This window comes from Puma concolor, chromosome B4 (genome assembly GCF_028749965.1).
Source record: "Puma concolor isolate L17-30 chromosome B4, mPumCon1.1.hap2, whole genome shotgun sequence".
Taxonomy (NCBI): domain Eukaryota; kingdom Metazoa; phylum Chordata; class Mammalia; order Carnivora; family Felidae; genus Puma; species Puma concolor.
This window is the reverse complement of record NC_141673.1, coordinates 78,193,283-78,220,841: the sequence shown is the minus strand read 5'-3', so window position 1 is coordinate 78,220,841 and position 27,559 is coordinate 78,193,283. Positions and strand designations below refer to the sequence as shown.

General features: G+C 38.2%; 1 protein-coding gene across 4 annotated transcripts in view; it reads left to right on the top strand.

Annotated features, from left to right (window-relative positions):
- BICD1 (BICD cargo adaptor 1) overlaps nucleotides 1-26,232 on the top strand; it is a 256,993-nt gene extending 230,761 nt beyond the window's left edge. For 2 of the 4 annotated variants that reach the window (XM_086713687.1, XM_086713689.1), the window contains 2 exons: nucleotides 19,160-19,235; nucleotides 24,978-26,232. In XM_086713687.1, coding sequence (XP_086569813.1) covers nucleotides 19,160-19,235; nucleotides 24,978-25,065 — 164 coding nt within the window. In that variant the 3' untranslated portion in view covers nucleotides 25,066-26,232. Of the gene's footprint in view, nucleotides 1-19,149; nucleotides 19,236-24,977 lie in introns of all 4 variants that reach the window. The other 2 variants (XM_086713688.1, XM_086713691.1) reach the window with 2 other exon arrangements.
- Nucleotides 26,233-27,559: the final 1,327 nt, after the last annotated feature.

Here is a 27,559-nt window from a genome sequence, read left to right as displayed (position 1 = left end):
TGCTCTTCATGCTGCATTTTCCATTTAGGAGCTTTCTCTTTTGGATGTTTTGCTTTTCCATATCATTTCACTTCCCTCTGTCCCTCCACACTTCTCTCTTTCTCTCCCTCTCTCTGACACCATTACTGAACTCGTGTGAGAGAATGGTATTCTTGTGAAATCTGAACATTTTGTATGATGTTTTAGATTTTACCCGTGTTTAAAGCAGCTCACAGAAATGTGTTAACCTTAGATATGCAATCACCCTTTCAGATGTATAGTCAACAATAGACACGAACATGTTCATTAGTGAAAATTTCACTGCATTCAAACATTTATTTGTCTGTCTTTTATATTGCAGTTTATGCTCTTAAGCATGTACCAAAACCATATTTCTTAACTCATTTGCTCACTCACTCATTCATCAGAATGTAACAAAATGTATTGAGCTACCATTATGTGTCAGGCACTTTTCTTGGCTCTTGACATAATATGTTATGTAAGTGAAACACCATCCCTGTGCTTCAAGAAACTCATAGTCTGTAGGGGAGGTAGGTAGGCAAATAAGTAATGGTGTTAATAGGTTTTCCCAGAATAAACAGAGGGTTTTGGGTGTTTAGGAACATTCTCCCAAAAGAAATGCAAGCCCTGGTCGTGAAAGGTGGCTAGATGTTGATGGGCAGATGATGGGGATGCAGGTGTGGGTAATGAGCAGAGCCTCCTAGGAAAGGAGGTCGACCAATACAAAGGCCATGAGGTTGGGAACTAGAAATTGCAGCAGGACTGAGGAGTGATGGGAAATGACACTGGAAAGACAAGCAAGGACTTGAAAACAGACGGCCCGGTTAGTGAGAGTAGACTTTATTCCATTGGCAGAGATGACTGTTTTAAGAATAAGAACAGGTTTTCATTATATACGATTGCCCTGATAAAAGGTGGAGAATGGATTGGATGTGCCAACACCTAAGGTAAAGAAGCAGATACAGTGTCTGAAATTTGCAGATGAGAGGTGGTAGAGACTGGAAGTCAAAACTGGAGCAGTGTGAATGTTGACATGTGTCTGAATGTAGAGAAGTCCAACCATACCCGACAGCTGGTATGTCCTGTGTACCCACAGCCTACTTTAACAGCCTGTCTCCTTCATCCTCCCACATTTTGTAGGTAGAAGAGCTCAGTGAATGCTATTTGAACTGACTTCCTGAACTAACAAACAGCCTCAGTGGTGTTTTTTTTTGTTTGTTTCCTAAAGCTTATTTTTTCCTTTAGAGGCTTCTCCATTTTTGTGGGTTCCCTTTCCCCATATCAGTATGCTTCCCGCCCCCAACAGGATTTAATTCTTGAAATAGCCAGAGTGAACAGCATTCTGTTGAAACTTGTAACCTTGGGGCGCCTGGGTGGCTCAGTCGGTTGAGCGTCCAACTTCAGCTCAGGTCATGATCTCCCAGTTCATGAGTTTGAGCCCCGAGTAGGGCTCTGTGCTGACAGCTGGGAGCCTACAGCCTGCTTCGGATTCTGTGTCCCTCTCTCTCTCTGCCCCTCCCCTGCTCACACTCTGTCTCTCTCTTTCTTTCTCAAAAATAAACATTTAAAAAATTTTTTTAAAAAAAGAAGCTTGTAATCTTTTGGGCTTGTATTTTCTCTTAACATAGCTTCTATAGAGTTCTTCTTTACAGATGAAAGCTTGGGTGTTTTCTGATGCTGGTCCATGTTGCCCTTACTTTGAATCTGACAAAACAGAAGTTAAATCAAAAATATCAATCCAGGGGCGCCTGGGTGGCTCAGTCAGTTAAGTGTCTGACTCTTGACCTCGGTTCAGGTCATGATGTCACAGTTGGTGAGTCTGAGCCCCATCTCAGGCTCTGTACTGACAGTGCAAAGCCTGCTTGGGATTCTCTTCTCTGCATCTCTCTCTGCCCTTCCCCCACTCGCTCTCTCTCTCTCAAAAATAAATATTTAACAAAAATATCAATTCAGAAAGTTACCAATCACATGTCGAAAAATACATGTTTCTGTCTTGCCCCGATGTAATATGCAATTAGAAATTGGTTCAGATTTCCAAATTTCAGTGTATCATGTATGTCGCAGGAGTATTTTTATTTTTCTGGGTTAGTCATGCTTCATTTTACAGTGGCAATGTCCGACACCCTCACATTTCTTTTCAGTATTTCTTTCAAGGAGCAATTCCATTTTTATAGGAAATCTTTTACTATAGAATGAATGATCTTGAGTTGGAATATGCAATGTTAAGAATGCCATCTGAGGGAAGAAAAAAAAAAAGAATGTCATCTGAGAGATGTGTCTCTTCATTAAATTCCAGTTGAAAATTGAAAAATACCCGATTGAAACTGAACAATGTAGCTTATTTTTCCCAATAGCTCTATATTTGGTTTGGTTAGAGAAATACCTGTGTATTCTCTAATTTAGCTGAATGTTTTGATTTTTGTCTAGATAACGAGTTTCGTATAAAAATATCTTTAGAATTTTAAGATTTTTCCCCTTTCTTATTTTCTCTTACAAAGTGTTTAACCTATATGTATCCTATACACCAGTTTTACCATTAGGTACATAAATTACACAAATTATGAAGACTTTTCTGATCCCTTGTATCCACTAGATAGAATTACCTTCCTCTTCCTCTCTGCCTCACTACAGGTGGCATGGACACAGTGTCTTAAATCAGATTCCTCTATGAATCTATAAGGTTTGCGGCAGGAACCCTGTTCCTTGATCTTTTACTCTTCAAGATCTTGCACTGTTCGTGGCACATAGTTGGCCCTCAGTTTGGTGGATAATTGATAATCAGTCCAAATTTTCTACGGTGTCTCAAAATATTTGGCTTTATTGTGGTTTATCATCTATACATGTAGTTCTGATGTGTAGATTAGAAATAGTGTATTTCAGATGTGATGTAATGTAGGTAATAGAATAAAATCTGCATAACAGTTGTATTTGGGAACTTTTCTAGTGGGGTCTTCACTTCTCTTGTTTTATTCAGACAATGTGTGATATATATAGATAGATATAGATATAGATATAGATATAGATATAGATAGATAGATATAGATATATATATAGACATATATATAAAATCTTGAAGTTCCTGTATTTGGTTGTTTTTATATATGGGTACTTAAAAATCAAGGCAATCATAAGAAAATATCCACTTTAGAGGCAAAGTTTATGAATCCATGTAGTACAGAGTAAAAGGTTGCATATAAATATGTAGGCTTTCCTCATTTTTTACTCTTACTCCTTTTTATATGTTTTTAAAATAGTTTTTTAAGTATATTTTCAATAGATAATGATGGTCCAAAGTTCAAAAAGTACAAAAGAATATAAAATAGAAGGTAGCTCTCTCCCAGCCTCCTTCTCATGTCCTTCCAGAAACATTCTCTATATGTACAAGAGAATATCTATAAATACGTACATATATAATCACAAGTATATATTATATATGTATGTATTAACATTGGCACAACCACAAACATTGTTATGCATGCTATTTTTTTCACTTAATATATCTTGGCTTCCTTTATATCAATATTCATCTTTTTGTTTATTTTTAACCAGATGTTAATGAGGAGAAGGAAGATATACTTGAACCCTTTACAAAATCTTAAAAATGTTTTCATGTGTAGAATAGAAATATTTCTTGCTATTCAATAAAATGGGAGTCATCAGATGTTTCACCTCCTAGACCAGAGCTATTCAGTAGTAAGATAGTGTGAACTAGATGTGTAATTTTAATCTAGTAGCCGTATGAGAAAAAGTAAAAAGAAACACATGAGCTTAATTTTAGCAATATGTTTTAACACAGTGTGTCTATATTATTATCATTGCAACATGCAGTCAATAGAAGCAAATATTAGTGAGATATCTTATGTTCTGTTCTTCTTGGTCCTTGAAATTCAGCCTATATTTTGTACTTAGAATACATTGCAGTTTGAATTAGCCATATTTCAAGTGCTCAATAGCCAGATTTGGCTGGTAGTATTTTATTGAACAGTGTAGTTCTAGGCCTTCTTGCTTACCAGTAGTTTTAACTACATATAATTTCTGCACAGAAACTTCAGTTTTACTCACTAACATCTAATTTTAAAATGAGACTTAAGATGGTACATATTTAGGTTTTATTTTAAAATGAAATGCTAGGGGACACCTGGGTGGCTCAGTCAGTTGAGCATCTAACTCTTGATTTCAGCTGAGGTCATGATCCCAGGGTTGTGGGTTTGGAGCCCCGTGTTGGGCTCCATGCTAAGCATGGAGCCTGCTTGATAATTCACTCTGCCTCTTCTTCTGCCCCTCCCCCCATTCTCTAAATAAATTTAAAAATGAGACATTGGGCCAAATGTTTTTTGTTGCAGATTTATTCTGCTTTGTTTGTCCCTGATTGGTGGCAATGCTCTTTTAGATAGGTACATATTAAATGTTTGTATACTCTTCTTTATACTTCTCCTTTATTTGTTACTAGGCATCTTTGTCAGTATTATAATTTAATTCCTATTGTTTAGGTATATCCTAAGAAACCATATGTCTTAAATATTCTTAAAATAATAACACAACTGAATTTTTCTAAAATTGGTATAATCAAGCTTGTAAAAAGTCCATTTTATTTAAGTAGGGAGTACATTGAAAATGTTTATAATGCATCCTGCTAGTTTTAAATGACAGAATTTAATGACACCATATATAGACTGAAAACACACAAAAAAAACTCTTTCCAGGTGGGTCCCCTGTATTTTCCTTTTGTCCAGGATAACAGAGAAGATAAAGACAATACTAAATAAATAATTTCATGGTGCATACTAAAGCCACACAATAAATAATGCAGAATTTAATGGAACATCTGACGACCAGAGGATTGTAATTTATTTTTATTTTTGTCTTTGTTTCCTACTCCCTCCTCTGTGAGGTATACTCTCCAGAGCTTAAATTTTCTTGAAAGATTCCATATTTAAAATCTGAGCATTGTAAGCAAAATTAGCAGTGATAAAAAATTTACTGAAGGGATCCTCAGGAAAACAACATTGTGGCAGGAATGTACATATTAGATTAGACAATATTTTTTATTCCATGTTGACTATTTTAGTATAAGTATGTAGTTTTAAACCCACGGAAATTGAAATTTTCTTGTTAAATTCTTCAAGGAAAAAATGAAAATCTTCCCCAATATATCCATTAAGTGAAAGAAAATATAGTTTTTGATATACCTAATTATTGCATATTCAGGGCAAAAGTGGTCAGGTCATACTTGTGTCCTCTAGAGTCCAGCCATGTGGTGCTAAAGATGGAGGCCTCCAGGGGCACCTGGGTGGCTCAGTTGGTTGAGCGTTCCACTTCAGCTTAGGTCATGATCTCGCGATTTGTGAGTTCGAACCCCATGTCAGGCTCTGTGCAGATAACTCAGAACCTGGAGCCTGCTTTGGATTCTGTGTCTCCCTCTGTCTCTCTGCCCCTCCCCCATTCCGTCTCTCTCTCTCTCTCTCTCTCTCTCTCTCTCTCTCAAAAATAAGTAAACATTAAAAAAAGAAAAAAAAAGATAGAGGCCTCCATAAACTGGCTAAGTTCAGAAGGATAATGGAGGGGCATAGATGGGCTGGGACACACAAAAGACACAGGACATTCCAGGCAATAACTGCCTTCCTCTTCTGATTCTGCCCAAATGACACTTTCTAGCTCACTAAAAAATATCAGTAGGCAGATAGAAAACATCAAGGAGATGTATACCTCTAGGATAAGTTTCTAGATTAGAGATCCTGCTTCCGACTCACTGAATTGACCAGCCTCTGCCACTAAAGGACCAACTAGTCCAAATACTGAATTTAAAAATTGCTCATGTTCTCTATGATCTACCTGTGCATGCTCCCAACTCAAGTCAGGGAACAGCCTTTATTCTGCCAACCTGTCATCAGTTACCTACAGCACCTAACCTTTAGTATCTTGGGTATCCTTTGTGGGTGTCAGGTGCTACAACTGTCTAGCACTGGCATCACCTTGCCTTCATATCCCAAAGCTCCTTATGCAAAAGAAGAGTTTTAGTATTCTGTTCTGTTGGGCAGCTGGGACCTCCCCCTCATTGTATTCCAGGGGAGAATAGCCATCAGCCTCTTCTTTGCTATGCTCCCACTATTTAATCCTGTTTGTTGGCACTAGTCTATTGTATTCTACTGTTTGCCCTCACTGCAACTACTTAACAACCTCTGTTATTTTAAAACAAAACTCCTCTGATTGTAAACATTTCCCGGGATGTTAAATCCAAACTTCAGCTTTCAAAGGGATGCTTTATATCTACAAAGAACTCTAAGAAAACATAAGAAAAAGCCACAATGGGTCTCCAGTGAAGCCGATCTTGAGGTTAACAACAGTAGACTCTCCTTTACATTCATAGTGATATATGGACAGAGCTTCTCCCAACTCTGGAGACTCTGATTCTATGAGTACACATTATTCCCTTCATGCTCAGGACTGGAGCTTGTGTACAGCCATGTTTCTAAATAGACTTGCAAGTAAAAACATTAAAATATTTCAGTACAAGTAGTGCACTTTCCAACAAGAAAAAGGAATATTCCCATTATCTTAAACAGAACAACCTTTTTTTGTTTGACAGTCTGAAGTGTCCACGTGTTATGAACTGACTGTACAAGGCAGAAAAGAGCAGTGTCCCACACTGAATTCTTGCAGTGTGCTAATGCTTTGATTTCCTTCCCAAAACTGATGGGACTCAATTTCTAAAAGCATACCTAGATTATTACACATGATATGGAGGCCACTGATTTAATTCAGATATGTTTCTTTGGTGCCCATCACCAAACTCTCTGGAGGCATTAATAAATAGCTGGGGGACGGACCTTTCCACGTGCTAACACTGGCTTCAGTGGCTCTCCTGAGCTCTGGGCAAGTTGGTCAGGGTCTGAAGGGGCAGCCTGAATTCTGCTGGGAGCATGGTGCAAATAATGGGTAGATGTAATGCTCATGGGAAGACCACACTTGCTTGAAATGAAGTAGTGAAAAGGTAGTCCCATAGCACTTGCACCCAGACTACTTACAGTGACCTAGTAATTAAACTTGTACGGCTCATCGACCAGAAAAGATTGACCGTGGGTGATACTCATTACATGACAATGGAGCCACCCTGGCTTTCCTTTTGTGCAACAGTATGTCCCTTCTTCTACACACCCCTCTCTTCCACCATCTGTTGATGCTTCTTTGGTTGTCTTGGCAGTTTCCTCAGTGTATTGTGCTTGAAAGGTATGAGAGGAAAAAGGAAAAACACCAAACAGTTGACTTTATTCCTTTCTCTTGTTTACTCTGAAAAAAGTAAAGTCATAAAGATGTCATATAACTCTTAATTTTATGGTCCTTTAATTGTCACCTCTCAGCCAAAAAGAAACAGTCATTAATGTGCTCTCCACATCACAAATCCAAAGTTTTTAGGAACTGTACATGTAAAAGCCAAGTTCGTTTCCATTTTGCTCATTACTGGACTCTGGAGATTTCCTTTTTCTTTTTTGGTGTATAGGTTATGTCACTTTCATGTGTCCAGACCATAAATCAGATCTCCTTCAGGGGGACTGCCCAGGTAATGGCATTAGTCAGTGAAGGTTCTCAAGAAACGGACTGATCAGATTGTTACTCTTAAAATAGTTAAAGGAAACAACTCTAATTTCAAATATTTGCATTGATTTATATGAAAATGTGTGTGTTTATTTTGCAGGATACTGGTTTAGAAACAGGACTGTCATTTTAGCTAAACCTACTTTTAGTGGATATGAAATTGTTGCTTTTTTTAGTTGAAGGGATAAACTTTCCTCACGTGAAGTACTTTTTTGCTGCTCTGATGCTGTTCATCTAGTCTGTTTTTTGCTCCAAACTGGGCCTTGCCTTCCAATTCTTCATCACACATAAGGGTATGTCTGACTCCAAATAGAATCAATCGATGATCAGCTTAGATGGTAAGATCTGAAATTACAAGTTTAGAGTAGGAGGGAGTACCATCCCTGGTACTCTGGTCAAATGGCACCCAAGACTGGCACAGATGTCACAGGGAGGATGCTGTTTAGCTTACCTTGCACACCGGTTTCTGGCAGCCCACAGTCACGGCTCCGCCTCCATTCATACGTCCTTAAAAAAAACAAGTATAGATTAGTTGCTTACTCTGGGTAGGTATTTATGGAATAAGCCGTTATGTAATGACACAGAATCAGTTAAACATACATTTTTTTTCTCTTTTTATGCACTACTTGACATCAAAAGCAAAAAGAGGTAAGTTGGCTATAAACCTGTAGGTGAACCTCATTTTCTTTAATAGATTTATTCTTGAGTAGCTTTGCTTCAAACAAGTTTCCATAAGTCAAATACTTTTACATTAGGAAGCTTGTCATTGTAAATCCTTATTCTTTGATAATGAATAAGCACCTTCTGTAAACCTGGATTTTAAAAATATTTAATATTTAAAGATACTGCTTTTCCTTTCTTTAACCGAGTTATACTTAGGATTTAATTTGCTTGTGAGGACATAGTGCATTTTATAACACTTGGTTTAGTTTGGGGGTTTCTGAATTCTTTTCCCCCCAAAATATGGATTACATCAGTATTTCTTCTTTTCCAAGAAAAGTGAAAAAAGGCAAGAAACAACTGACATTGGTGAACATCTATAATTTTCAGATCCATCGCTTTACAGAAGAGGATGCCCTGAACCTCTCAGAATATTTTCTAGTGTTGATTTTTTTGTGATGAAAAAATATTAAATAAGAAAATCAAACACATTTCACTGAGTGGTGTCTCATATATTTTTCTTTTCGGGATATATTTTTACAATTGATCTTTTTGGTGGGTTTTCGGTGGTAGTTTGTTTAACTTATTTCTCTCTTGTGTCTTTTTGGTGATGAATCAATTCTGACATTTCAAAGGTATAGCTGGTCTTCATCTGCTACGTGCTATTATTCACTTTGCTGAATGAGAACAGACCCATCATACCACCTTGAGTTAACTCTGCCAGCTAACATTGTCCTTGGGAAGGTCATTTCTGAACAAAAGGCTGTTTTCCAAAAGGTGTCTAATTGGTGTAATAATCTGGTAGCAAAATGTACTTTTACCTCTTGGTGCCACTGTATTTCATCCCCCTCCCCTCCTTTATCTTCTGTCCTTCCCACCGTAGGAGTTGATTACACATGTGCTCATGGTTTCATTATACATTGTTCAGGAGCAGAAGGCTGACTATATTGCAGGGCATTTTTATATTTCTCTTTCGCAAGGTTTGAAATAAAAAACAGATTGTGAATATTGCTTTGTTTTATCAGCTAGTTATATGATATCCATGAGGACAGCAGATGGAAAGCTGGGTGAAAGTTTTTGTTTAATCTATGATGACTGAAAGGTCTAAAGATGCTCCCTCTTCTTCGCAAGTCATGCTCTGATTCTACATCATTGAAGATAATTTTAATGCTTGTCACCAAAATGTGATAAACTATATGCAGTTGTCATTTGTATGAAGGCGGAGCCAGTTTAAAGATGTGTTATCGGGTCATATGTTTGCATTGTCTATATTGAATTTTTTCTATGTATTTCAACAATTCTGTCTTTACTGTTCTCTGGAAAATTTTAATGAATAATGATTGTTTCTATCAAGGGTATAAACATGTCATGGAATTTGCTGTGTTAAACACTGATGGAAAGATAAGGCTGAAGTGTCTGGTGACATGAATTAGCAGATTACACTCCTGAGTAGTCAGAAATAAGGCTATTGTCCTATCGGTGGATACTTTCAGAGAAACTAATGTATTCACAGGATATGTTGTATGTTTAGCAAACAGGGATGAGATAGCCAACTCTATGTGTTTGATTATAAAATGCTAAAAGTTGATTCACAGCTATCCATTTTTATTAGTGTCAATGTACCTTTAAGTTCATCATTAGACTTTTACAAATATTTCAACTTTTCTTAATTACTGTTTATATTTATGTCAATGTTTCTATTTCATGCTCTCCTTATTATTTTTCTTTATATAATGTTTCTACTTTAAATATTTCTTTTTTTTTCCTAAATATTCTGTATGTCTGTTTTTTTCAGTTTATGTGTATAGGCATCCATAGGACTATTTAAGCGTTCAAGCCGTTACTATTAGGAGAATGTATTTTGATGCTTCTTTCCATGAACTTTTCTGTTAATTCACTAACACACTATTAATCATTTTGTAGATTTAGTGAGGAATAATTTAGTATTGATGTTATTTGGCACACTTTAAATAATGGCACTTAAAAATTATTTTCAAGATTTATACATCCGAGTTTTACAATTATCAAAGGACAATAATTAATCACCCAATATCACTAAATTAGCTCTAAAACCTCTATCAGATAGTATTTCCTCCTTCTTAATTCTTTCATTAGAAAGATGATGACAGGAATGCCTAATTGTAAACTCTCCCCTCTTCAAGTGGATCCATCAGACAATGCATTAATGAAGTACTAATAAAGAAACAAATCCAAGAATCCTTTAGGGAAGATGAAATCAGTATATTAACAAGGATTTTTTCAACACATGCATCCCCAAGCAAACTATTGTGGGGAAACGAAGAATTATAAGAATGATAAGACAGGGTTCTCTCTCTCTCTGAACCACGTAGAGTGACCAAGGAAATTAGACATACTTCAAGGACAGCAGTGGTCAAAGCTGTATACAAAAGGAGTTTAGGGGAAGCAAATGCTTCCCTCTGGGTGGTCAGCAATAAAAACAAAACTTGTTATTTCTGAATGGTCCAAGAGAAGAGCATTTCAGATGAATGTAATGATAGGGGCAAAAAAAAAAAAACCCAAAAGAATCATTGTCAAGATGATTTCATCATATGGTCTATCTTGGCTTTTTAAATTTTACTGTTGTCAAAGGCATTTACTTAGTTACTTCAAGCTGAAAACCTCAAGGTCACCTTGACTTCTCCCCATGGTGTTCCTCATGTGTAATCAGTGGCCAATTCCTGTCCATAGACCTGGGCTGTATGCTTTCACAGACATTCTCTCACCTGGTCTGCAAAGTTGTATTTAATGTCCTCACTTAACAGAGAAACTGAAGCTCAGAACAGTTAAGTCACTTCTTCGGTGTCCCTCAGCTACTGTTTGGTGGAGTAGGATCTAACCACAAAGGTCTCTCTGATGGACTTTACATCTCATGCTGAAATGGAGGAAAGTTGAGGAGCACAGGGGAGAGAGAATGGAGAATGAAGAGGAAGGCAAGGAGACCACAGAATTGCTGCAGAAGTATCATTGGCAGATGGAAGAAAATTATCATGATTTACCCATTATCCATCCCCAAGGATTGTTGTGTAAAGCCCTCACTTAAGACCTGGCTGTAGGCATAAGTATGACAGTAACTAATCATGAGGAGCATCTTTGTGTTGCTATCTGCAAATATCCAGAATTCCTGTGTTTGGGAGGCTTTTCTTTAATAATTATACAATTTTTCTAGAAACTTGTATTCTAGAAAATACTCAGATATCATATTCTGTCATCGGTTTAGTTTTCGCCAATACCACTGATTCGACCACTTTGGCATTTAAAATGCTTTTTTGCTAAGAAGAAAGTCTGCAGAAATTCGAGTACAGATGTTCATTTAGAATTTGTGCTTCTGGCCTTTTGTATATGTCTTTTTCCCTGAGTTTCCTTGAATTAAACCTTATTTATTTGTCCCAACTCTTAGACTGTTTAGAGTTTGGAAAAGTTTAAGTTCTCAGTTTACTTAGACTAGAGAAGTACTGGTGACAGAGTAAGAGAGAAGAGTGGGGGTGCTAACTGCTTCCACTTTGGAGCAACTACGGAGGCTCCACATTAGTTTGCTAGGACTACCATAACAAAAGACCATAGACTGAGGGGCTTAGACAATATACATTTATTTATTCATCGTTCTGGAAGCTAGAAGGCCAAGATCAAGGTTGGGCAGGATTTGTTTCTCTGGAGGCCTCTCCCCCTGGCATGTAGATGGCCACCTTCTCTTCACATGGCCTGTGTGAGCCCATCCCTGGTGTCTCTGTGTTCTCTGTCTCCCAATCCCTTCTCTTCATAAGGCCATCAATCAGATTGGATTAGAGCTGACCCTAACACAGCAGCATTTTCACTTAATGACCTCTTTAAAGATCCTGTTTCCAAATATACAGTAGTTACATTCTGAGGTAGTGGTAGGGCTTCCAACATATGAATTTGGGGTGACAAAATTTAGTCCATTACAGATCCATGGGGCATTCCACTGGGCTTGTGTTCTCACTGTGCTTCCCTCTGCAAGCGTACAAAGAACATCACTTGAACCTTTCTGATCCTCAGTGTCCTGATATCTAAAATGAGGATCATGACAACCAAACTCAACTGAGTTTTGTGAGCCCAAAAAAGCTTTATAAAAATCACTATAAAAATCTTACGGAAGGTACCCATGCACAAACTCCTTAACCTTGGCCTCAGGTTCTTGTTTGCAAAATAAAAATAAATCCTATCTCTTTTAAGTTTTTTTAGGGATTAAAGAACTGTTGCATGCAAAATGCTTAGCCTAATATCTGCAAATATACAGCACTTACTGAATGTTCCATGTTACCATTATTTCTCATCCTTTCCTCTTCCTTCTGCATTCCTTCTGCCTGCTCTTCCTTTTCTGTCATGGCCCAAATCCCAAATAGTGACTAGTTTGGAAGTATATGGCCAGGTGTGTGGAAAGAAGAACGAGGGATATCCTTTCATCTCTCATAAGGGCACAAAAGAGGATGTCTCTACGTTTGGATCATTAACTAAGGAGCGATTTTAGGACAATCTATAACTATCTCTGTTGACCTTCTGTTTAATAACTTTCATCGTTAAACATTTTTTTTCTACTGTTAATCATCTGTCCTCATTGAAAGGTCCTTAATGAATATTGACCATTTACTCCAAGTAGGTAAGATTTTTGTTCCAAAGTGATATCCATTTGAAAATAACAGTAATATTATTTATGACAGCAGTTGTTTAAGTGGGTAAGTTTAATTACTGAGCCCATCTTTCTTTAACAGTCTTGGAAATAGTACATCAAGTAGACAAAGTGATTAACTGTCTCACCAAGAGGCATGTTTGCATTTGTATCATGATTTTCATTTTCCCTGCCATTTTTGAAGTATGTGAGTTGCCATTTGTAAATGAGAAGGGGAAAAAAAAGGAAAGCACACATACGATTCCTTCCCACTTTTCTTGTTGAAGGAAAGATGCTAAAAATATCATGGCCTTATGAAAGATGAGGAAAATGTGCTCAGGGAGAATATGGAAGTGAGAAGGTGAGTTCCTAGATGAGTCAGAGAAAGAAATGTGGAAATAGAATTTTTATATAATGGAAAAGAAAGATATTTCTCTGATCTGTAGACCAACAACCTTGAGGCTGATTCTAGGGAAATTTCTGGAAGCTGATGGGTTTCATATGCTCAGTATAGACTAGGGATCACTAACAGCCAGGATGAGTTCATCAAGAATGACTTATGCTAGACTTATTTTCATTCTCTATCTTGTAAGATCAGGAAGAGTGGTAATATAATATACCTGAATTTTGGCAAACAACTGACCAGGTATTTTATAATGTTTTTTAGGATAGAAAAATTCTAGATGATGTCATTGTTTAGGTCCGTAACTGGTTGAAAGACATCTTCAAAGGGCCCAAATTCATAGATTGGTACTCATGACATAAGGTCTCTACTTAGCCTGACCCCATTATTGGTTACTAATCTTAGATAAAGATGAAGATATCAAGGTCATGATTATCACATTTTCTAATTTGAGGGAGAAATAACAGGGAGAGGACGTTACTATACTAGATGACAGAATAGGATCTAAAAGATGCATCAGGTAGGAAAAGGTGAGACTTACTGGAGATAAACATAAAATTAAAAGTATGTGAAGGGCACTTGGCCGGCTCAGTCGGAGGAGCGTGCAACTCTTCATCTCAGGGTCATGAGTTCAAGCCCCATGTAGAAATCACTTAAATAAAACTTTTTTAAAAAGCACATGAAATATCGCATTGGGATTCCAGACACCCCAAGTACAAGTTGGAGGAAGCATAACTGGATGGCACCCTCTGTAGGCAAAGTGAGCTCGTATGAAACAGTGTGACACATCTGCCGGAAAAAAAAAAAAAAATCCATGCAGGCTTCTGCTCTTTGAATAGAATCAGGGTATCTCAAATGAGGCAAGACTGCCAGCCCACCCCACCAATCACATCTTATCCCACATGATTTCCTTTCTGAACACCTCACTTTTAGAAGATTGTTGCACAAACTGGAACATGGTCAGAGAGCAAGGAGGCGAGTGAGGGAAGTTGAAATTGGGTCCTGTGAAGAGGAATTTGCATTATTTGGCCCGAGGAAACCTCAGGGGACAGGGAATTTTCATAGGAAGATGTGTAGCGCCTGGCGGAGTCTGTGGTCATGAGGGAAGGAGATGTGGTATGGAAAATAAGAGCTCATGAAACGATAGGGATGCGTCAGTTCTCAGGTCTGGAACCCCAAGGGTGGGGAAGGCTGGCCACTCTGTAGGGGACCATTTGCCACAAAGAGCTGCTGCTACGCAGAGCATCTGGCACCAAGGAAGCTGTCCCTGCAGCCGCAGGGTCCTCATCCTCTCACCACTGCCTGCTGAGCCCAGTGTGGAGCCAAAACACAGAGGCGGTCCCTGCCTCCTTCCACATGAGGCTCTCCCTCCCTCCCCAAACAGCCACCAGGAGGCTCATGGGACCTTCTAAGGCATTGACTTTTTAAAAAATTGGTTCATATTTCTAAGTTGCATTAGGAAGTTTAAAAGTAATAGAAGCCAGAGGGGAAAACCGTATAACCAGACTTTCTCTCCCTAATCTTTAATTTACAGAAATTGCATATTATCTCCATTCTTGCACCCTTGATCTTGCTTTGTGTTTTGAGGGAATTGGTTGCCTTCAAATTACTATGTCAACTATCTGGTGAAGTTCTTATTTTTTTTAACTTTTTTTTTTAATGTGAATTTATTTTTGAGAGACGGAGAGAGAGAGAGAGGGAGAGAGAGAGACAGAACATGAGTGAGGGAGGGGCAGAGAGAGAAGGAGACACAGGATCTGAAGCAGGCTCCAGGCTCCAAGCTGTCAGCACAGAGCCTAACAAGGGGCTCGAACTCACAAACCGAGAGACCGGGACCTGAGCCAAAGTCGGCCGCTTAACCGACTGAGCCATCCAGGTGTCCCTGGTGAAGTTCTTATTTATGTTTCTTTGACTCTATGACCCCCATATTTTCTAGAGGCCTCAGCATCAGAAAAGTCTGCCTGTTTTAAATACTTGCTCTGCCACTTTCTACCTGTGTGACGGTGAGCAAGTTAATATATATGGTGATCGTGTATTAATTTAATCAATGAATGTTTGTGGAACACCTACTATGATGTCAGTTCTGTATTTGTTGCTAGTGCATGAAAAATGTTAAAGGAAAAAAATAGCCTCAGGGTATATGAGATTCTGATATCGTTCCCATATATCAAAAATACTTATTTTCTTATGGTAGGAATAGTGAAAATAATACCTCCAGAGCGTTGCTAAGACTTAAAACAGATAACTAATATAAAGTTCCTAAGAGAAATTACATCATGTTGATTCAGCGAATAATTTCCTTTCTTCTTTCTCCTTCCTTTTTTTTTTTTTTTAACTTCCTTTCTAGTCGGCTTTATTTATGGAGGAATGTCATACAAGGGTAGTCTTTATGTGTATACCAGTATAGACCTGTCAATGCTTTAAGCTATAATATCCCTTATTCATCTGCCCTTGAGGTACTAACAATCTCTTGAATATGCTATGACACTTCTGAAGCCTGTGACCTTATGAACATACAGTGTTATCTAGTTCAGTTCTGAACATTTCAAATACTTTAATTTTTTGATAAAAGATTTTATTACTATTAGTAGAGACCATAAGCCATTTATAGTTGCTAATAAGTTCTTTGGCTAACTCACCATTTTAGGCCTCAGCCTAGATGTTACAACCTCCAGGAAGCATTTTCTGGCCATTTAGACTCAGTTAAGTATTTCTGCTCTGAGATTCCTACATTTTCCTATCCTGGAAAGCAATGCACTGATTTGTGTGCAAATGCAATTCAGCCTTTGGCTTATACAATCCTGGATTCAAATCCAGCTCCACCTCTTGGTGGACTTTGGCTACTTAACCTAAGTCCTCCTTTCCTCATCCATCAACTGTGATTAATAAAACAGGATTACAGGAGAGCATGCATGTTAAGTGCCTACCCAGTGCCTGGCACATGGTAAGCAATGAATAAGTGCTGGGTGGTTATCATCATCACCATCATCATCATCACCATCACCATCACCACCGGCATCATGACACTTACTGTAATTGCTGGTTGAATATGCTTGTTTTACCCAATTGGCCAAGGACCATATCTTCTCTGTTTTCCTTTTGTCCCCAGTGCCTCACAGATTTGAACACATACTCAGAGTTTAGTAACCTGATAGTTGAATGGTTGTGATGAGCTCAGGTGACAGTAGTGACTCCTGGAGTACTTTAATATATCCTGCATGAGTCACGTAATTGTCATCTTTTATGCCCTCAAAAGTAAAGGGATTTTCCCAATCCTCAGCCCACCCACTTCATTTTACAAAGTACATGCTAGTACACATCCCACTGTTCAGCTGGGCTAGATGTATATGTAACTGGAAGGCTGTCAACCCAATAAGAGAGTTAAAAAAAATTTTTTTTTAATGCTTATTTATATTTGAGAAAGAGAGAGAAAGAGACAGTGCACAAGTGGGGGAGGGGCAGAGAGAGACAGAGGCAGAATTGGAAGCAGGCTCTGGGTTCTGAGCTGTCAGCACAGAGCCCAATGCGGGGCTCGAACCCATGAACCATGAGATCATGACCTGAGCTGCAGTCAGACGCTCAACCGACTGAACCACCCAGGTGTCTTGAGAAGAAAGTTTTAGAAGGCAAGTCAGAGCAATATGGCTGTTTTTCAAATTTTATTTTTCCATCTATCACCATATTATTTGTGGAATTTGCTTTTTAACCTTTAAGGACAACACTTGCTAAGTACTTATAAATAACAAGTGCAAAGTAGTAATGATAATGAGCCCAGAGGTGATGTTGCTACTAAAGTAGAAAAAACTGATACTACAAGTGTAAGGAATATCCACCACTTATTAAACAATTCATTAAGGGAATACACTGTGGTCCTGCTCATCTGCTTGCTAAATTTTATCACAGAGCATATTTTGAATGAATAATAATTTGTAACTACCTTAGCAAAAAATATTTCTATTGTAAGGGAGAAATAGGAAAAAATTTAGACCATGTAAACCCTCAAAATTAATTCTAAGGCTTGTCATTCCACAGAGGCCAAAATTTTTTAAAAGAAGAGCTTTACCTCCCTGGAAATGGAAGACATAGGGCCAAATTCCAGAGTGGTTTTCCCAGTGTTCACTTTCATTTCCATCCATTGTATTTACCCAAATACACCATAGGAGGGCAGCATTCTCCTGGTTAACTTAAACAAAACTGCTGATCGTATCAAAATCATTGTCTGAATTAGCCCAAGACATCCCTAAATTATCACTTAGATCAGAAAGCTGTTGGAAAAGATAAAAGGAGCATGAAGGAATTCATCCTTTAAGACTCTGAGTTTCTACAAAAGGGAATCATTGAGTTAATCAAGCTGCAAAATGAGAAGACAAAGTTAAAGGAAAGAAAAAATAATTCTCCAAAGTGGAGAAAATGGAAATATTTGTTACATTTGAAAGACTTTTACTAACTATGATAATCTGAACACAAGCTACTCCGTGAGAATCAGATCTCATTCTTATTAGCAAGCAATAATTAATAAGCTATTCTGCAACAAAGACCACCTGTGAAAGGCTCCCTTCAGTAATGATGTTCCCTTGAATGAACTCAAATCAGGCCTGTCTACTTAGCATCACAGACAGCTTTAAGTGTGGTTTCAATGTTGTAAGCAAAAGCAGCAGCAGTTTTTATAAATTTTGGTATTCTGGAATTATATAAGCAGGTTTTGCTGTATTGAGAATATACTGGCTTTAGAACAAGTGATACTTAGACACAAGCCTGTGAATGGAAATTTCAGTGAAGCCTCAAAAATTCAAGGCTATAAATCATGATTTTATAATTTGGCTTAAACGTTATCTTTATAACATATAAGGAAAGAGGTTTGCTAAGCAAATCCATGGTCTAAGCAGTTAGCAAAAGGACATGCTGCAATTATTTGAGAATAATTGAATTTTCAAGTCTAACTCTAATTTTGAGTTTTCTGCAAAATCTTTTTGCAGAAATATGACACATGCATTTCTAACTAGCTTCTCAGGTGACAGTCTGGTGCTAATAAACAGACTATTCTTTGATTATTTTAGAACACCCAGTACACGGTCTTTCTTGGGAGCAGATGATTAACATAACTGATCAGCTAACACATGGAGTTCACTAACTAGCATTTTGCCAACCTAGTGTGAGTAATATTATGTGACTTTAAAATGGCAAAAATATAACAAAAGTGATTCTCCCATTCATGTTATCTTTCTCTATCAGTCCAAGTTACTAACAATTAGCTATTGTAATGAACATTCTAATATTTCTGCTAGCAGTTCTTGCTTTTGATTAATAACATTATCAGAAAACTGTAAAGATGACTCCTTTCTCTGATATCTTCTTAATCATGGAAAATATTGTATTGCATGCTTTTCTCAATGTACCTATGGGATTGACAATACGCCCATGTGTTCTGGCAATAAAGGCAATTATCTGAATGTATCCCATTTTGGAAAAGCAGACCTAAGTGCAAAACATGTAACTACCATCAAGTTCAGAACTTGAAGATCTTTCATTATATTAATAGGTCCCTTATTTTTAGATGTATCCAGATACCAAATATGAATGGCCACATACGTTCAAAAGTACTTGAGAAATCTCACTAATTGTGAGATTAATTGTGAGACTAATTGTGTCACTAATTTTTTTAATACTGTATTTAAATAAGAAAAACATCTTGTCTTTTCTATTGGCATCATTCAGGGGGGAACAGAGCTTAATCCAGATGTTTCAATGAGAATGCACATTCCTCACTAAATCTCTCAGGCAACTGCTTTAGTTACTGTTACTAACACGATGCTCCGTCATCTCTTTGTATACATGTCTAATTTATCAGTTTCTTGTAGATTGTCAGCAGCCTGCTGCCTCCGTACCGCCACAGTGCTCACAACTAGCCGGGAGGCAAGACTGCCCAACTGTCAGGTAAATTTGGATGTCATTTCTCTTCTCACCCAGCTGCATGTCAGATCCATGGATCCCAAGCTCTCCTTTCTAACACCATAACTTCCTATCCATGATTATATTTGCTACATTGTATCTCAAATATGGGCTACGCTAACATACACTGGATACCTGAAGTCCACGTGTACCCGATGGAAATACAAGAGAGCTAGAGTTGATTTTACTGGCTGCCAGTGGGTAGACTAAGGGCTGCCTTCAGCTCCCTTGTGTGAGTAAATAGTTGAATTAGTCCAGTGGTTCATTACCTTCCCAGATATAAAACCTGGAATTGTTAGGATGCTTGTCCTACTTTTTCTTTTGCTTGTCTTCTGTCCTTAGAATATAGTTCTCAGGCAAAAAAAGCAAGAAGAATAGAAAGCATATCTCATGTCTGTGGCAAGATAACTTTATGGAAATGTTTCTCTTTTTTCTCCACCCACCATCCTCATTAAAACTGAATTTGAAAGCTGGAGAATAACTTATAATTGGCATTTAAAACGAATATTTGCAGTGATAGTGCCCTTTATGTGAGATTAACTGAAGAATTTTAAAGACAGCTTTACATATTCCCTGGACACTAAGTTGGAGAGTTTGCTGACGACTTCTGTTCCAATGAAAGCTTTACAAATCCATCATTAATTTACCTCCACGTGGCTGCACTCCCACTCAGCATCAGAGCGCCCCCCTCAGGACCTCACATCCTTGTGGAATACTTCATCTCCAGTTACTTGGCCTCTGATGGTGCCAAGTTTTTATAGTCTGGTGCCGCTTGTATAGTCTACTTATTGTTCTTTCCGGATTTTAATTTGTGCTTTGCTCTTCTACCAGGGCAAGGCTGGTTTTGAGCAGGGGCAGGTCTAATTGTATTTCTACATATGTCAGAACTAGACATCAGTAGCTGGCTGCCCGTGGCCATGGGTTAGAGCCAGGAGGACTGGGGAGCCATAAGTGCTCCCCAGAAATACAGTGGCAGCCAAAGCCCCCATGTGACTTGGTCTCCAGGTGGTTGTCCAGCCAACTGTAGAAGTGAGACGGGGAGTTAGCAGGAAACGGTGCACGATTAAATAGGCCCCAAGCCAGTATCTCCTGATTGATGTCTAGTCTGCCAACAGGATTCCAGCAACAGGATTTTTACTTTAGAAATGTTCTTTGCTAACATATGAATGCCATTTTATTACAGCAGCCAACTGTAGAGTCACTTTAATTGTGTAAGTAATTGAATATAATTATAAATGTTCACACCCAACCTAGCGGGACTCTGTGTGTGGAGTGCTGAAGGGGTCTTAACCTGCAGTCCATTCTCCACCGGGCATCCCCACCGCTCCACCGATGTTCAGCACCTGTTGATTACAGGAATGAGTGAATGAGCTCTGGAGGCAGATAGTTTGAGTTTAAATCCTACCCCTACCACCTGCTAGTTGTGTAATTGTGGAAAGTTGCTTTTGCTGGCTCAGCTTCTGTGTGTGTCTGTTGTTGTTTTGTTTGTTTGTTTTTTTCCATTTATAAAGTAAGGAAGAGAATAGTTTTGAGGGACTCTGTGAGGCACAGGCCTGATGCACACACAGTGTGCTCTCAATATCTGTTACCACTACTAACCATTCTCAGTACCTAACTGTTCCTCAAGGCAAAGGCCTGTGGTCTCTTTCATAACTTTTCTAATTTGCTTGTGGAAAGTGTGAGGAAGCCTACGTCTTATTTATTTATTTATTTATTTTAATTTGTTTTAATTTACATCCAGGTTAGTTGGCATATAGTACAATAATGATTTCAGGAGTAGAATCCAGTGATTGATCTCCTACATAGGAGAAGTCTACTTCTTTAAGTGTTTCAAATGGGTAAGGAATGGAAAGGCTAGTGGGGAAATTTTTTACATTGAATTTTATTTCACCTTCCTTTCTTTTTCTTAGGAACCAGTTTGACTAAATGGTTACCTGCCCCAGTTCCGTATCTTCTGAGTGTACAGAATTTAGGTTGTTTGCGACACCCCCACAGGGATTATTTCTTTTAAAGAAAAGCAACTTAATGAATTACAGATGCTTCCAGTTTCTACCCATGTGAATGCAGCATGGTCCAAGCTTCCGCTGTCCCTTATTGTGGTCCACACAGAGAAATGATAAAGTACATACAGACCTGAAAAGACTGTCCTTTTCAGAGTCACCGAGATTATGATCGTCTTCCTTCCCACCCACACCTGCTGCCAAATGGATTGAATTTGATGCCCTCACTGCTCTTTTCACTTCTTTCTGGCAAGAAAAGTTAACAGCCAACGTTTGAATTCTTACCATGTACCTGACATGTGTTCAGTTCTTTACAGTTTTTAATCATTACAACCCCCTGAAGGTAGGCACAGTTACCCCACCCATTTTTAAACCAGGACACTGAGGAGGAGGAGGAGGAGGTCACATGACTTCTCTGGGGTCACCCATCCTGAAAGCAGTTGAGCCCAACGAGTCTGGCACCCATGGTCCCACCACTACAGTACACACCAATGTGCTGCCAGGTGATGCTCACCGATTTTAATTCTGCTGTGATGAGCATAGAGAGCATTTAAATCACCCATGTTGACGCTTTATCCCTGCCTGGAAAAGGAATGTTCATTCCATAGAAACATGAGAAATGAAACGCGCCAACAGTGTTGAGTAACCATACCTCAGTGTTCTCTATCTCTGTTTCTCACAATGAAAATTATCTTATACTTCCTTCAGCTTACATAGGTGTTCAAATAACTTTTTGGGCATATGGTTTTGAACACATGAGCATTTTCCTCCTATTTTTCATATGTGCTTTCTACAGACTGATTCCATTATAGAGCTAAGTTATTGCAATTGTTTATAGATGATAGATATTATAATATGGACAGAGTGCCCAAGGTGTTGCAGCGTTGGATGTAATATTTAAATATATGCAGATGTTTCTTATTTAGCACTTCTCCCCTTCTATCAAGTAGTTGCTTATTGGGACAAAAAAAAGAAACTTTCTGAAGAAATACCCATCTTTATATCTTAATAATAGTTTCCTAAGCCAACTGTTTACAACGTGATCTACCTACAAAAAGTAGGTTCTTAAATGGTAAAGGTTGAATAACAGGTGTTTAGTCATCAGAACTGAATACGTTCTGTGCCTTAGATAATTAGAACTTCTCTAATATTTATATCTAAGAAACAATTTCTTAACCTGTAAGCCAATGTGTGATTGCATTTTTATGGAAATTTAAAATAGCCATAGTGTATTATAAAGTATTTATGGGGGTGCCTGGGTGGCTCAGTTGGTTGAGTGTCTGACTTCAGCTCAGGTCATGATCTCACTGTTCCTGAGTTTGAGCCCTGCATCCGGCTCTGTGTTAAGAGCTCAGAGCCTGGGGCCTGTTTCAGATTCTGTGTCTCCCTCTCTCTCTCTCTGTCTCTGTCTGCCCCTCCCCTACTCATGCTCTCTCTCTCTCTCTCAAATAAACATTAAAAAAATAATAAAAAAGAAATAAAGTATTTATGATCCCTCACTTTATGTAAAAAATCTGAAATAATGAACAAATTTTGAAATCATCATGAATAGCATAGTGTCATGGTGTTGGGCCAAGCGGACCATAACTTGGAGTTAAGCTGTTGCGACACCCTTCAGCTGGTCAAGCAGAAATGCTTGTCTTCTTTGATGAAGAAGAGTATTTGAACGACATGGGGCCTTCAAACAGCCGTCTTGTGTAATGTGACTACCCCATGCTGCTTGCCACAACTTATGTTGAATAATATGTTTCGTTCCCCCCCAGAAGAAACTTGTTCTTAATTATGCAGATTTAATAGAAAGAAGCCCTCTTAGGTCCGTGGGAGAGTCTGTCTGCTGCTGTGTTTCCTCCATCATCTGACTCTGTGTGGAGGGTGGAGGAAGACTCTTGCCATGCGATATTTTTTTAGTGCTTGTGTTGAAGCTCCAGCTCTCCCAGGCTCACCTACCATATTTTTAAAATAGCTGGGAAAAATCATTGTTATCGCTTGTTGCTCTTACCAATACAGAAGAGCACCTCTCCTCTGAAAGTAAATTCATAGCAGTTCAAAGAGTTTGGGAGGTAAAGATGACCTCAAGCAGATTGGTATTTTACATAATTATAATTTTGTATTAAAATTCAAGAGATATACTTGAAGGATAATCTCAGTACCAAAGGTAAAAAGTATTTTTTTTAACGTTTATTTATTTTTGAGCGAGCGAGAGAGAACACGAACAGGGGAGGGGCAGAGAGAGAGGGACACGCAGTATCTGAAGCAGGCTCCAGGCTCCCACCTGTCAGCACAGAGCCGGACGCGGACCTCAGACTCACCGACCGTGAGGTCATGACCTGAGCCAAAGTCAGATGCTTAACTGATTGAGCCACCCAGCTGCCCCAAGATAAAAAGTATTTTTAGGGGCGCCTGGGTGGCGCAGTCGGTTAAGTGTCCGACTTCAGCCAGGTCACGATCTCGTGGTCCGTGAGTTCGAGCCCCGCGTCGGGCTCTGGGCTGATGGCTCAGAGCCTGGAGCCTGTTTCCGATTCTGTGTCTCCCTCTCTCTGCCCCTCCCCCGTTCATGCTCTGTCTCTCTCTGTCCCAAAAATAAATAAACGTTGAAAAAAAAAATTAAAAAAAAAAAAGTATTTTTAATGGCAATTTTTAATGAATTCAATAATAATATTAGCTTTAAAAACTATGATTAAATAAATAATAATACTCATCATCATGGTAAGCCATGAATACTTTTCTCAAATATTACTCCTGACAGAAATGAATTCTATGGTACTGAATTTCATAATATATGAGGGAAAAAGCAGTGTTAGAAAAATGCCCATCTTTTTCTATTAAAAAAAAATCCCCATAGTGTGTGTTCCCCTCCATTAGTTACCTTTGAAAAGGTCTGAACTCCAATGTGTTTTATAGTTTTACCGTAGAAAATTCAGTGATTTCACTCCCTTATCCTGCAAGATTATTCATCAAAACATTGATGAGCCTGAACATTTATGTGTTCATTTAAACTGGAGGCTCTCCGAAGTGGTTGTTTGGAAGTCTGTATTATATGCTCATCGAATAGGAAGTTTTAAAACTGTCCCGTCTGATTTACACCGCTAAGCTAAAGCAAGCAGTGGCAACCTTTAGAGCAAATTAGGCTTCCATAGACAAGGGACTTATCCTATGGAATCTGGATCTACCAGAGAACTGAAGAGTTCTCTAAAGCCTTGGTCCAGCATTGTCTGCATTCCCCTGGAGCTTGTTAGAAATAAAGATTCTCAGGTCCCCCCTCAGAGCTATCAAATCAGAATCGGCATTTTACCAAGATCCCAGGTGATTGGTGTGCACATTAAAGTTTAAAAAAGAACTGATTTGAAGAAATCTTGCAACTAACCCAAAGACCTGAGGGAAACGAGACTGTGTGCAGAAATTAAAGAGCAACATTGGGGGAAGAGTTATATATGTCCTTTCCCTACCACATTTTTCTTTTTCTTTTTAATTCCTTTCTCTCTCTCTCTCTCTTTCTTTCTTTCTCTCTCTCTCTGTCTCTTTCTTTCTTTCTTTCTTTCTTTCTGTGCAATGTTTTGAAAAACTCCAGTCGTCTTAGCATGCTTTAGATTTAAACCATTTATTGTGCAGAGTTTCTGTTTCTGTTTTAAAATTTTCTGTGAAGAGATTGTGTCTCTTTAACCCTTACAAGTGTGCCTGGCCCCCTGTACGTGTGTTTCTTGCTGACACGCCTGTTTCTCATTTTCAGTCCTGACATAGCTCTCCCTGACGAGCAGCCACATTCCAGCCCGCAGTGCGCCCCTCTCCACTGTCTCTCCAAGCCTCCTTACCCCTAGTCTCCATCTCCCACGGACGAATATCTGAGGTGAATGCTTTGTAACCACACACAGGATACTGCCCAAGATCCCGCGGGTGTTTTCTTCTCGGGTGTGAGAGGTAGGATTGGATTCGTGTTCGTCATTTTGGAAGATGAAAGAAAGTTAAGAAGAATAACACAAAGCACAGACTCCAGTGTGAAGAAACATTTGATGGTTTCTCTAAGTCACAGACAAACCTCTACAATCAAATGGCTATGGTTAATTAAAAGCAAGAAATAAAAGGAAACAGGAACCGTGTATCTCAGATGGCTGGCTTTACCTCGATAGCATAAGAAAGACCTAAGACAATGTAAAATACATAGATTGTAAAATCATCTTTCCTTGTACTTCTAATTCAGCTATAGAAGTCGATTCCCATATTTTTTGTCATCAATATTTATTTTATACTTTATTTGCCACATGACTTATGTCTATAAAAATCATTTCTGTGAGAGGTGAACTTAATTCATTTATTTTTAAATACACATAATTTGCTCAATTAAGTATGAGTTTTAATTTAGCTTGAAATCTGGAATTGACCAGACCATGGTCATATTTCTTGCACAAAATAATAAATGAGGTGCATCGGAATGTTAACAATAACTGTATTTTGCTGCTACACTGATATTGTTTATGTGCTTATTTACATTAACTGCTGGTGGTTTTTTTTCTTTAACTAGAATTCTTTACTTGATTTTATTAAGTAAATCTAAGAAAGACTATGTTATGATTCACTGACTTACTCAACTTTTGACAGCATCTTTAATTTTTTAAAACTGCAGACAAGTAGATCACTGGTGCTGCTCTCTTGTGTGTGTGTATGTGTGTGTGATAATGTTAAGGAAGCTAAATAACGTTAAGGGGGAAAAAAGCGTGTTCATTTAAAGACCAGATTTTTTTTTTTTTTTTTACTTTCCCAAATTCAGGGTCCCTAATCGTGAGTCTTTCCTGCAAAAAAGGTATCAAACTGGGAAAAAATATACTACATAGATGTAAGTTAGCCTTTGATTAATTAATTTACCCAGAAAGTGTTCAAATTTTGATTAAAAGTGTATGTTTTGTTGTTGTTAGGTTTTTTTCATAATGAATCTTCCTTGCCAAAAAACAATAAATAAACCTTAGCTCATTGTCTACTTTTGACAAACACTCAGGTGCCTACAATCATTATATTATATTGAGATAATACATGTTCCTAGTTCATTTACAGATTCTGCTGGGTAACTTTTATGACTTGATTTAAGGCAGTGGATTTTCATAGCAAAATTTCTTTTGCACATAATCTGACGAACAAGGAAAACAGCTAATTGAGCTGAAAGGTCTAACACTCTTGGGCTCCTTAAATACCAAGTGCTGCCCACACAATCGCTCCTAGCCCTGATTCCTTGTCTAGTCAGGTAGCCTTAACTTATTTAAAACCATAACGGTTTGACCTTTTCATGTAACTGTATCTGTAACCTCTCTTCAAAACAAAAACAATCCTCACTGTTAACACAAAAGATAGTTAACAATGCAGGGCTCTAGCAGTGGAGATCTAGTTGTGGAGATCTCAGCTTCATGGGTGGGGGTAGGGAGCACATTCGTGGATGGTCTATCAAAGATGGCAGCCAGTCGGTAAATCATAAAGCACAGTGCAGGAGCTCTCGTCAGTTGTACGTACACCTATTAAGTAGTGGTCACTATTACCAAAGCAACCAAGAGGTTTTGAGTTCCTTATGTGAGTGCTATTTTCAACAGTGTCATTTATTATGCAGCTTGGAGTAACTGGAAATCTTCACCAAAGTAAAGATTCAGGTTAAAGTAACAGAAACAAGAAACAAAACAAACCTTCATAAAGTCCTGATCGTGGCAGCCAAATGTTCTGCTCTTTCCTACCTGCATTGCCTTGCTGTTCTTAATCATTTCCTTCATTTTGTTAATGTTTTATCTGCTTGGTACCAGTATTAGTGAGACGGTGTGGATTTCGTTGGAGTTCAATTCAAAGAAACTATCCCATACCCCCTCCTACTTTTTCTTTCTCTGTTTCTTCTTTTTACTTCTCTTTCGAGCATTATGTTTTCAGACCTGAGAAGTGGCATGGCTGCTAAGTTGACTTTTAATAAAAACTGTTTGTGCCTGAGGGAAAATACGCCTTTTTAAAAAGTACCTCAGAACATCTTCCTCTATTGCCTCATCAACTTTGTTGGTGGTACAGGGATTCAGCAGTAAGTATTGTCTGTGTGGAATACAGGGCAGTACTGCCTATTGACAGTGCAGTATTGCTTTCGTGCCCCTTTACTCTGTAGTTATGACCTGGTGAAAAGCCAAGGTATAGACAACACATTTATTTCTTTCAATACAAGTTTATCATTAAGTCTGTTATATGCTGGTTTTATTTCACTTCTTTATCCTAATAGAGTGGGAAATGCTTGTTTTGAAGTATCAATTCTATAAAGTTGTTAATTTTAGCAAACTTTGCCAAGAAGATATAGAAACG